The following is a 12,267-nucleotide window of genomic DNA, read 5'->3' as shown; positions in this document are numbered from 1 at the left end:
TCTAGAAGATGACAAGGGTCTCCGTGACAAGTCATCAACCATCCCTTTACAGCATGAAGTCATCATGAGACATCCCAATATCCTCATGACCTACAGAACCTGGCTGGGCGAGGAGATGTGTAAATTATCTCTGGGATCAGGACAGACAAAGGCCCTCTATGTGGCGCAGACAGCCAGCACTTACGCATCTCTACTGGCTGATCAACTCAGAGTCTGATGATCATGAGACTCAAGTGCACACAGAGGCAATATCAGCTGAGACCTGATGATCAGCCAATAACTGACTAGCTGCAAGCGCTAAAAGCTAACCTCAGCCGCTAGGCTACGTTCTATTAGCCGTGGATGTTTCCACACGTAGATGCTAACTCTAGCTAAGGAGAAGAAGGAGAGGCCCAGCCAGCAGCAGAGGTCTTGTAGACTGACAGGAAGTGAAATTTCACAAGCCATTGACTAGCCTAGCGACCTGGTTCTGCTGCCTTCTGTAGCTGGGTGTCGTGCACCAAGACAAAGCAGAGACTTGCAGAAGTGTGACCATCACTCCTAGTAATTCTATTCAGGCCAAGTTGAGACATCCGTGACCCCAGTTACCAGACCATGTCTCATAGAAATGTAATGATCCATGGAATAGTCTCTTAGAACGGCCAAGAACGCACTTAGAACATGATTCTGAAGGCCACGGGAGGTGATATATCCTTCTATGGCGGTGTGTGTGTGTGTGTGTGTGTGTGTCTGTAAGCGCGCGTGTGTGTGTAAGCGCGTGTGTGTGTGTGTAAGCGCGTGTGTGTGTGTGTAAGCGCGCGCGTGTGTGTGTAAGCGCGCGCGTGTGTGTGTGTGTGTGTAAGCGTGTGTGTGCGTGTCTAGCAGGCAACCGATGCACTAATAAAATGGGGCAACTGAGTCATCATTTCAGCATTCCTATTAAATCCCATTATGCATCATAGTAGAATTCCTCCCAGGTTTCTGCCGGCTGGTCATATTTCAGGATCAATGACAGCCAATGTCAATAGCAGGTCAGTGTAATCAGCAGGTCACACACACACTATTGTCTGATATACCCAACACATAATGAGTTGCTTGGACTCACTCTGTGTGCAATAATAGTGTTTAACATGACTTCTGAATCACTTCCATCTCTATATCTCACAACTACAATTATCTGAAGTTCCCCCAGTCGAGCAGAGAATTTCAAAACACAGACTGAACTACAAAAAGGTCAGGGAGGTTTTCCAATGCCACAAAGAAGGTCACCTTATGGTAGATGGGTAAAATGAAAACTTAAAAGCAGACATTAACACTTTGGTGGGTCTATCATTACACCCAGTCACGACAAAGATACAGGACTCTTTCCTTTTATACATGTATTTTATTTCACCTTTATTTAACCCTGTAGGCCAGTTGAGAACAAGTTCTCATTTACAACTGCGACCTGGCCAAGATAAAACAAGTCCGACACAAATACATAGTTACACATGGGATAAACAAACACAGTCAATAACACACGAGAAACATCTATGTACAGTGTGTGCAAATGTAGAAGAGTAGAGAGGTAATGCAATAAATAGGCCATAGAGGCGAAATTATTACAAATTAGCATTAACACTGGAGTGATGGATGTGCAGATGATGATGTGCAAGTAGAGATACTGGGGTGAAAAAGAGCAAGAGGGTAAGTAATAATATGGGGATGAGGTAGTTGAGGTAGTTGCCGGGGCGGCAGGGTAGCCTAGTAACCGGAAGGTTGCAAGTTCAAACCCCCGAGCCGACAAGGTACAAATCTGTCGTTCTGCCCCTGAACAGGCAGTTAACCCACTGTTCAGGCCGTCATTGAAAATAAGAATTTGTTCTTAACTGACTTGCCTGGTTAAATAAAGGTAAAACAAAATGTAAAAATGTAAAAAAGGGCTGTGTACAGGTAGTGATCGGTAAAGTGCTCTGACAGCTGATGCTTAAAGATAGAGAGGTAGATATAAGTCTCCAGCGGCAGTGATTTTTGCAATTCGTTCCAGTCATTGGCAGAAGAAAACTGGAAGGAAAGGCGGACAAAGGAAGTGATGGCTTTGGGGATGACCAGTGAAATATACCTGCTGGAGCGGATTTTTGGGGGGTTTGTATCATTTGATTTACACAACATGCCTACCACTAAAGAAGCAAATTATATATATATTTTGTGAAACAAGACAACAGAAAACTTGAGTGTGCATAACTATTCACCCCACAAAGTCAATACTTGTAGAGCCACTTTTTGCAGCAATTACAGCTGCAAGTCTCTTGGGGTATGTCTCTGTAAGCTTGGCACATTCTTCATGGTAAAACTGCTCCAACTCCATCAAGTTGGATGGGTTCCGCTGGTTTACAGCAATATTTAAGTCATACCACAGATTCTCAATTGGATTGAGGTCTGGGCTTTGACTAGGCCATTCCAAGACATTTAAATATTTCCCCTTAAACTACTCAAGTGTTGCTTTAGCAGTATGCTTAAGAGACTTGTCCTGCTGGAAGGTGAACCTCCATCCCAGTCTCAAATCTCTGGAAGACAAACAGGTTTCCCTCAAGAATTTACTTACTTATTTTCCACCATAATTTGCAAATAAATTCATTAAAAATCCTACAATGTGATTTTCTGGATTTTTTCCCCTCATTTTGTCTGTCAAAGTTGAAGTGTACCGATGATGAAAATTACAGGCCTCTCTCATCTTTTTAAGTGGGAGAACTTGCACAATTGGTGGTTGACTAAATCATGTTTTTCCCCACTGTATATATAATTACTGAGAGAAAGACAGAGAAAGAGTTATAGGTGCAATGGTTGAGTTTTAGTTTCAAAATGATGATACATGTTGATCTACGGTATAGCATGAGAGCACCAAGATGGGACAGTGCCGATGGTCCTTAAATCTCTTTGCTTGGTAATATCACTACTTTCACAACTAGCAAACCTCTTAGATGGACACCTTCTTTGTCTATCTGAAATACTCTAGTAAGGGCTTTAGACCAACGAGAGCTCAAAGCACATCACCCTCAAGTCCTTGGTCTTCTGCTCGTAAATAGCACACAAACTACTTATGTGCATTTGGCAAGTCCTATCATCACATATTGCAAGTCGAGTATGCAGCCAGATGTATCCAATCACTGACCTTTAAAGAGCACGTGCATACACCAGCATGACTCACACATCCACATACTCAGTGAAGAAGTCAAGTTTCCCACATACCTGGTTATCCACATAATCCTGAGGAAGACCACATCAAGCACCAGGAATGGATAGGGGGGAGGAAGACGGCGCACAAGAGAGCGAGAGAAAGGCCGCGAGAGAGGGCGAGAGAGAGCGAGGGCGAGAGAGAGAGGGCGAGAGAGCGAGGGCGAGAGAGCGAGGGCGAGAGAGCGAGGGCGAGAGAGAGAGAGAGGGCAAGAGAGAGAGAGCGCAAGAGAGAGAGAGGGCGAGAGAGGGCGAGAGAGAGAGAGAGAGAGAGAGAGCGAGAGAGAGAGAGAGAGAGAGAGGGCGAGAGAGAGAGGGCGAGAGAGAGAGAGAGAGAGAGAGAGGGCGAGAGAGAGAGAGAGAGAGAGAGAGGGAGAGAGAGAGAGAGAGAGAGAGAGAGAGAGAGGGCGAGAGAGAGAGAGAGGGCGAAAGAGAGAGGGCGAGAGAGAGAGAGAGAGAGAGGGCGAGAGAGAGAGAGAGAGAGAGAGGCGAGAGAGAGAGAGAGAGAGAGAGAGAGAGGGGCGAGAGAGAGAGAGAGAAAGAGAGAGAGAGAGGGCGAGAGAGAGAGAGAGAGAGAGGGCGAGAGAGAGAGAGAGAGGGCGAAAGAGAGAGAGAGAGGGCGAAAGAGAGAGGCGAAAGAGAGAGGCGAAAGAGAGAGAGAGAGGGCGAAAGAGAGAGAGAGAGGCGGGCGAAGAGAGAGAGAGAGAGAGAGAGCGGGCGAAAGAGAGAGAGAGGAGGAGAGAGGGGCGAAAGAGAGAGAGAGAGGGCGAAAGAGAGAGAGAGAGGAGGGCGAGAGAGAGAGAGAGAGAGAGAGGGCGAAAGAGAGAGAGAGAGGGAGACAGGGCGAGAGAGAGAAAGAGAGAGAGAGAGAGAGGGGGCGAAAGAGAGAGAGAGAGAGACAGGCGAAAGAGAGAGAGAGAGAGGGGCGAAAGAGAGAGAGAGAGAGGGCGAAAGAGAGAGAGAGAGGGCGAGAGGAGAGAGAGGGCGAAAGAGAGAGAGAGAGAGGGAGAGAAAGAGAGAGAGAGAGGGCGAGAGAGAGAGAGAGAGGGGCGAGAGAGAGAGAGAGGGCGAGAGAGAGAGACAGGGCGAGAGAGAGAGACAGGGCGAGAGAGAGAGACAGGGCGAGAGAGAGAGACAGGGCGAGAGAGAGAGACAGGGCGAGAGAGAGAGACAGGGCGAGAGAGAGAGACAGGGCGAGAGAGAGAGACAGGGCGAGAGAGAGAGAGAGGGCGAGAGAGAGAGACAGGGCGAGAGAGAGAGACAGGGCGAGAGAGAGAGAGAGGGCGAGAGAGAGAGACAGGGCGAGAGAGAGGGCGAGAGAGAGAGAGAGAGGGAGAGAGAGAGAGAGAGAGGGCGAGAGAGAGAGAGAGAGAGGGAGAGAGAGAGAGAGAGGGCGAGAGAGAGAGAGAGGGCGAGAGAGAGAGAGAGAGAGAGAGAGAGAGAGAGGGCGAGAGAGAGAGAGAGGGCGAGAGAGAGAGAGAGATACAAGATGTCATGAGGATCAACAGAGGACATTTACATTTTAGTCATTACATAAAACACAACTCAAGTTAACTTTTGACTGTCCACTGTCAAGGCACGTGTCTGCTTTCGCCCCCCACCCCAAGTGAGCCCTCTGCAGGACATAGAATAGGCTTCATGGCTATGGTAGTTCAGTGTGGAGTAAATGTAGGATACAGGCATGAAATCTACTTATTCTGCAATGTTTCATTCAACACTCAAGATAAACAATCTTGTGACAACTATTTTTGGGGGGGATAAACTAACTAAATTGTAACCAACAAACCAGTAGATATACTTTCACAGAGTAAATCCACTCTCCTTATCCTCCGCTATTTGTATTCCTGGACACGTCGCTAGCTATAAACCAACATCTCAACCACAAAGCTTTTAGAGGGTTACCTACCACACAACAAGTACTTCATTTAACACTTTTACAGTCTCACCACGGCTGTCAACACTACACTTACACTAAACAGAGAAAGCTTGGTACAGACACCTCAGACAAAGCCGTCTATGACATCTTTCTGTCTGAGCCGAGTAGAAGTCCTTTAACTTCAGGAACATAGTTAGAATACATTAACGTCAGTTCTTACCGTGGGGTCCTGGCCGTCAGTGATCAGTTCCCGCTCTCCCCGGGGGTTGACTTTGCGAAAGCGCCGGCGGGAACGTCTCTGGGATGCCTCCCTCGACAGTGCCCCCTCCTCACCCTCGCTGGCATTGTCCACCTGAAACACATCACCAAGCTGGGCCTCAGTGCTGGAGGTCCGGGGCTCAGAGCTACCGCTACTACTAGACTGTTCTTGTTTTGAGATCAGAGTCAGCTGCTCAGACTGATCACAGTTCTTTCTGGCTGCTGGTTCTGAGAGCTCATCCTGGCTCTGTTCCTGTTCAGAGTTCTGTTGTTCAGGCTCCTGGTAGAACATCCAGGTCTTCCACAGCACAGAGAGCCTGTGCAAACGGCTCGTCATGGGGACTGCATCCAGGACACGGGCAAGAGAAGAGAGGAGATAGGAGAGGTAGGAGACGGAATGAGGCTCTCTCTCTCAAATGCTGCGACGAGAATAGTTCTAGTAATTCTCAGTCTGATGTGTCGAGTCAGGAGGCCGTTTCTGCACAACACAGCTCACAGTGAGACCACAGCTTCCTGTAGGAAACCTTCAATATACCAATTTCCTTTGCGAGACAGAACATTTTTGATTGTGGAGAACATTGCATTACTATGCTGTTATTGCTGGAGAATTTGTTTTCTTTTCACATTACAAAAAAAAACAAAAGCTGAGCAAAGTTGCATTTTGTGAAGTGAGTTGTGAAACTATTCAGAAACATTAAAACTAGGATAAGTATTAGTGGAAGAATACTTCAACTGTTCAAGACTCATAGGCTTTGAGGATTTAAAAAATAAACAGTACTTTTCTAGATTCACATGCTTACGGAGAGTATTTTCACCAGAAAAACGATGAGGATAATAAAGGCAGTCTAGTATGAGAGGAGAGGAAGTGTTTTATGAGGGCAGATGGGTTTATCAGTAGAGGAGCTGACGTAACCTAACAGCCCAGGTAAAGTGCTGTGTTTGTAATAAGTACATGGCAAACAAACTATTACCCCTTGTCCAAAACAGCCATTTTTTGGGAGGGTTTTCAGTTAAAACAATACAAATGTAAAATTAAAATCATCTGAATTCATAATGCAGATGTCTACATTGCACTTCCCACGGAGTGATTGTTTTATCATTTATGCTGCTAGTGTGCTTGCTTTTCTCGAGAGTGGTGCGTGAGGCTTGTTGTTGTCATGCAATCACAAGTCATCAAACGGGCTCTAGGCTACAGTCATAGAGCTTCCCTGTGGCAAGTCATTAGGAGACATCAGCTATTCAACGGAAGATGGAATTACAAGGACAGAAATAAAAGTTAAATTAGAAAGACGGGCTATAACACCAAGAGCCAACAGGCAGGCCTCCTCTTATCCTGAATGGGTTTGTTGTTATTTACTGGAGGATTTGGAAGGGGAGGAAGCGCACAGTTCAAGTTATGTAGTCTCCATTACAATAGCTAACACAAGCTAGCCAGCTTAACTAGAGTCTCTTGGTTTGATACATCAAGTCAGGTACTATGTAATCAGATTCAATTAGAAATAACTAGTGAGTCCACCAGCACGAGTCTATTTGGCTGCTATCCTTTTCCCCCTCCCTTGTTACTCTGCTTCAAGCCTCTCATTCTCCCTCAGGCGTTACAGCTCCAGGTAATAAACACCGAGGTTTACCTCCACTGTACTCACATCCTACCATACCATTGTCAGTACATTATGTCTCGAATCTATTCTACCACGCCCAGAAATCTGCGCCTTTAATTATTTTCCCAACGCATTAGACGACCAGTTCTTATAGTCTTTTGCTGTACCCTTATCCTACACCTCCTCTGTTCCTCTGGTGATGTAGAGGTTAACCCAGGCCCTATAGCCCCCAGTTCCACCCATATTCGCGAAGGGATATGCTACAATCTAAAATAGATGCCCTCAAACTCACACAAATGATCATGGAACCTACCAGGTACAACCAAAAATCCATTGTGGTCCTTCTGTAGCTCAGTTGGTAGAGCATGGCACTTGTAACGCCAGGGTAGTGGGTTCGATCCCCGGGACCACCCATACGTAGAATGTATGCACACATATATATATATATATATATATATATATATATGCCACATGACTGTAAGTCGCTTTGGATAAAAGCGTCTGCTAAATGGCATATATATATATATATAAACACGGTCACCCTCATAGATATCATTATGACCAACCTGCCCTCTAAATACATCTCTGCTGTCAGCGATCACTGCCTCATTGCCTGCATCCGTAATGGGTCCGCGTTCAGACGACCACCCCTCATCACTGTCAAACACTCCCTAAAACGCTCCCCTAAATTGTCATTATTACAAATATATATTTAAAAAAAAACGTTTTATTTTTTAAATTGGCCGATTAATCGGTATAGGCGGTTTTTGGTCCTCCAATAATCGGTATCGGTGTTGAAAAATCATAATTGGTCGATCCCTCTACTCCAGACAAGCTTCAATGCCATACAACTCTCCTTCAGAGGCCTCCAACTGCTCTTAAATGCAAGTAAAACTAAATGCATGCTCTTCAACCGCTCGCTGCCCGCACCGGCCCGACCGCCTAGCATCACTACTCTGGAGGCTTTTGACTTAGAATATGTGGACAACTACAAATACCTAGGTGTCTGGTTAGACTGTAAACTCTCCTTCCAGACTCACATTAACTCGCTTCCTATTTCGAATACAAAGCATCCTTCACTCATGCTGCCAAACATACCCTCGTAAAACTGACTATCCTACTGATCCTCGACTTCGGCGATGTCATTTACCAAATAGCCTCCAACACTCTACTCAGCATATTGGATGCAGTGTATCACAGCGCCATCCGTTTTGTCACCAAAGTCCCATATACTACCCACCAGTGCGACCTGTATGCTCTCGTTGGCTGGCCCTCACTTCATATTCGTCGCCAAACCCACTGACAACAGGTCATCTATAAGTCCTTGCTAGGTAAAGCCCCACCTTGTCTCAGCTCACTGGTCACCATCGCACCACCCACCCGTAGCACGCGCTGCAGCAGGTATATTTCACTGGTCATCCCCAAAGCCAACTCCTCCTTTTGCCACCTTTCCTTCCAGTTCTCTGCTGCCAATGACTGGAACGAATTGCAAAAATCACTGAAGCTGGAGACATATCTACCTCACTAACTTAAAGCATCAGCTGTCAGAGCAGCTTTCCGACCATCTGTAAATAGCCCACCCAACTACCTCATCCCCATATTGTCATTTATTTTTTGCTCCTTTGCACCCCAGTATCACACATTCATCTTCTTCATATCTATCACTCTTGTTTAATTGCTAAATTGCAGATATTTCACCACTATGGCCTATTTATTGTCTTACCTCCCTAATCTTACTACATTTGCACACACTGTATATAGACTTTTATATTGTGTTGACTGTACGTTTGTTTATCCCATGTGTAACTGGGATAACCACTTGTTCTCAACTGGCCTACCTGGTTAAATAATGGTGAAATAAATCCTACAAAAATAAAGTAGCTAAAAGACTGCCTTTTTCTCTACTAACGTTACAGCATTGTTGCGTTAGGTATTTGCTTAATTTTCATTTTTCCTTCATGTTGATGATCGGGGCCTGTTAGTGGTAGTTGTGATAACTGCACTGAGATTATAATTTTGTGAAGGAAAAAAAAAATTCTCCAAGTGATTTTCTTAATGTTAAGGATCCCAATTTTGTTTAAACGTTCACAACCCTAGTTTGTAAACCCATCAAATGCTGTCACTGACACAGTGAAGGCGGAATGCCACCACCGGCCCAGCCAGAGTAAAAACAAGCAGGAGACGAATAAGAAATGAAGTTAACAAAAAACATCTGCAATCGTCTGAACATTGCTGCGATCTCCCTCAACGTGTCTCTCGGAGTCCCTGCCAAGGCAAACCAACTTTTTCCACTGTATTTTAAGCATCATGAGTGGGCTCTGTCGAATGCCAGCAGAACACTATTGACAACTGTTTTGGTTCGCTCAACCATGTACTTAGATTACTTTTATATTTCATATAGGAGTGGGCGGGTAAAACCCAGAGCCAGGAGTAGTGGGACTGAGGAGGAGGATGAAAGAGGGGAGGGTAGTCTGTGATATAAACTCAAGTCAGTCTCCGGGCGTGTGACGGAGAAGTCTGTCACTGGCCGCGGGCAGTGTTTGGTACACTACAGACACACTCAGGTTGCCTCCCTGTTCCGTTATCAGCTACGTTAACAATGTGGATCGACACAGAAATTAACTTCTCTTAGTACATACATTTCACATTTTATTCTTACCTCCAGTCAGTAACAGTTTATGGTATAAAGAATATACAGACAGTCGTTCATGTTTAATTTAAGCAACGTTTATTGTACTCAATGTTATGGATGAGTGCGTTGTTTGGTTCTGTTCCTCTCCATCTCTGTAGCTTCAGGGTATGATGGGATTAAGGACCAGAGTTACGGTAATCGGGCTGGCTTTGAGGTGCCTGTCCAGAATGGTTCATTCATGTGAATAGGCATATTGGAAGACTCCATGTCAGTAGGGATGGGATTTTGTAAATGTGTTATATTGGTATATTGTATCATGAGAAACGTGTTGCAATGTATATAATTCAGTATGTTTAGCTGAGTGAAATATGTAGGCTTTGAAGGTAATTGCTTAATTAATTAGTGCTGGGTATGTTCTGATGGGAGGGGCTTCCCCAACAAAAAGGAGCCTCTCTTTCAGTTCAAGGGGGGCACCATTTTGGATTGAGCTGTTGATGGGGCAGCATTGTTTTCAAGCTGTCCCCATAATGTATACTTTGGATGGCAGTACTGTTGTTTTTCTCCCGGATTCACTATGTAAATGAACACCCCTGCACGGAAGTACTTTTGCGGCTCCGCCATCTGTGTATTTGATAGAGGTTAAGTTAAGCCTTCTGGCCTACTCTACGTGACAGGGCGATATTAGCGTTTTCTAGTCTATTGGCTATGTCAATAGTACATCGACATAGCAAAACTGCTGCTATGCCAGTCGCCACTCACCAGGAATGTCTGAGAAAATCAGCAGCAGCAAGCTAGCTCATTTGCCAACAGAAAGAAAGATGCAGTATTGAGAAACAGATGAATTGACAGTGACAAAAATTGAATTCCTGTTGCATATATTAGTTTAATTCAATAAAAATGCTCGTGTCGATGTGCCCGGACATGCAGATAGCCATGTGAAGATAAGATAACGATAAACTTTTTCATCTGTGGTGTTAGCTACTATGCTAGCTAGATAAACATGGTGCTAAGGTATCAGATGGGAGCTAATTGCCAACGTAGCTAGCTAACGTTAGCTGATAATCATTTTGAACATGCAACATTTTCAGCAACGAGCCATCTGACTTGCATTGTAACGGTAACTATTTACTGATGTGCTGACCGTCTGAATTCATAATTAACAGTTGAATTTCAGTGAATTCGAAAAGTATTCAGATCCCTTCCTTTTTTCCACAGTTATGTTACAGCCTCATTCTAAAATGGAGGAAATACCCCCCCCCCCTCAATCTACACAAAATACCCCATAATGACAAAGTGAAAACATTTATTTTTAACAAATTAGCTAAAATGTAAAAAGAAATCTGTTTTTGCTTTGTCAAATAAGGTATTTGTGTGTAGATTGAATTTTAGAATAAGGCTGTAACGTAACAAAATGTGGAAAAAGTCAAGGGGTCTGAATACTTTCCCAATGCACTATAGAGGATTGTCATCATAGGGAAAGATGGTAGTGCCCAAATAAAAGGTTGGCAATAGGTTTAGCTACCTAAGAATCTTCCTGTATGTTTATGTACCAGGAAAGCTGTAGATCAGTGCGTTCTCACTTCTCAAATCTGGCCACCCGTAGTTTGAGTCAGACAGAAAGTGCATCCACACTTCATACTTTTTCCTACCCACACTCCTTGTTAGATATTATGCACATGTATGGCTAGGTAGCAAATATCTCCATTGAGCGAATTAACATAGTAGAGGTAAACAGCAGCAAGTGATATGAGCGATGGAGAGAGATGTGAAAGGGAACGGAGTCGCAGCCTCACTCTATCCAAGCAGTACAATCAACTCATAACCTGCCCATTTTGAACTTTTGACTGCTACTGTATATGGGCATAAGAATTCATAAGGGCAGGCCAAGCCAATGACCTTATTTCAAGATGGCTGCTACCTACATTCCGGTTAGCGTTGTGAAGCATAAACAAAATAAACACGGAATACGTTGCATTACTTAATGGCAACATTGAATGTCCACTGAGTGACTATCTTCGCACATCAAAAATATGATGTTGCCTGCTTACGCACTGGTGGCATCCACATCCCCTGTATGTCCCCTGACAACAGAACCATGTTTCAGAGAGGTTGTTGTTGTAGAAATTTAGTTTTTATAGTGAACAATAACTTTTAGGCACAGCCAGTGTGCAAAAACAGTGCAATTACCACATTTGGACACTTTGGAGAGGTTGAAAAGATACTTGAATGTACCCTGGATACCCCATAACACCACCACAATGTTAGAGTGAGGTTGATATGGAAGAAATTGTGTTTTTATACTGAACACATAGCATTTAGGGATTGCAAATATGTAATAGCACTGGAATGATCTAATTTATAGACACATGCCACGTTGGAGCGGTTTAGGGACACTTGGAAACGTCCCGTGACAACACCTGACACCACTTACTAAAACATCTGCCCATTTCTAGTTGTTAGGTCTATCAATCCCATTTAAAAAAATATTATTCACATGTTGTGGAAGCCATCTGATGCGTTTCCAGCTCTATTCTTCAATAATTAACTTGTGTGTGTGCTCTGAACTATGTATTTCCTATCTACTGATTATTTCCTCAATCTCCAAGATGTCTTCTCTCCAAATATACCAAGTTTTGGCATGTCAGAATCATGTAATAACACATGAATAGCAGTTACTTTTGATTATGTCTATTTAGGCGGAAATCTAAATT

General features: G+C 44.2%; 1 protein-coding gene across 8 annotated transcripts in view; it reads right to left on the bottom strand.

The window, feature by feature from the left end:
* Window positions 1-12,267, bottom strand: part of LOC118390645 (rap guanine nucleotide exchange factor 6) — a 185,173-nt gene that overhangs the window by 119,548 nt on the left and 53,358 nt on the right. For 5 of the 8 annotated variants that reach the window (XM_052529567.1, XM_052529569.1, XM_052529571.1 and 2 more), the window contains 2 exons: window positions 5,289-5,420; window positions 3,208-3,225 (listed from right to left, as the gene is read on the bottom strand). The exons of 2 other annotated variants lie outside the window; for them this stretch is intronic. In XM_052529567.1, coding sequence (XP_052385527.1) covers window positions 3,208-3,225; window positions 5,289-5,420 — 150 coding nt within the window. The remainder of the gene's footprint in view (window positions 1-3,207; window positions 3,226-5,288; window positions 5,421-12,267) is intronic. One more of the 8 variants, XM_052529568.1, reaches the window with a different exon arrangement.

The sequence above is a fragment of the Oncorhynchus keta genome, chromosome 11 (assembly GCF_023373465.1).
Source record: "Oncorhynchus keta strain PuntledgeMale-10-30-2019 chromosome 11, Oket_V2, whole genome shotgun sequence".
Lineage (NCBI taxonomy): Eukaryota > Metazoa > Chordata > Actinopteri > Salmoniformes > Salmonidae > Oncorhynchus > Oncorhynchus keta.
Note: the sequence above shows the minus strand (reverse complement) of the source record. Positions and strands in the feature narration are given on the sequence as shown.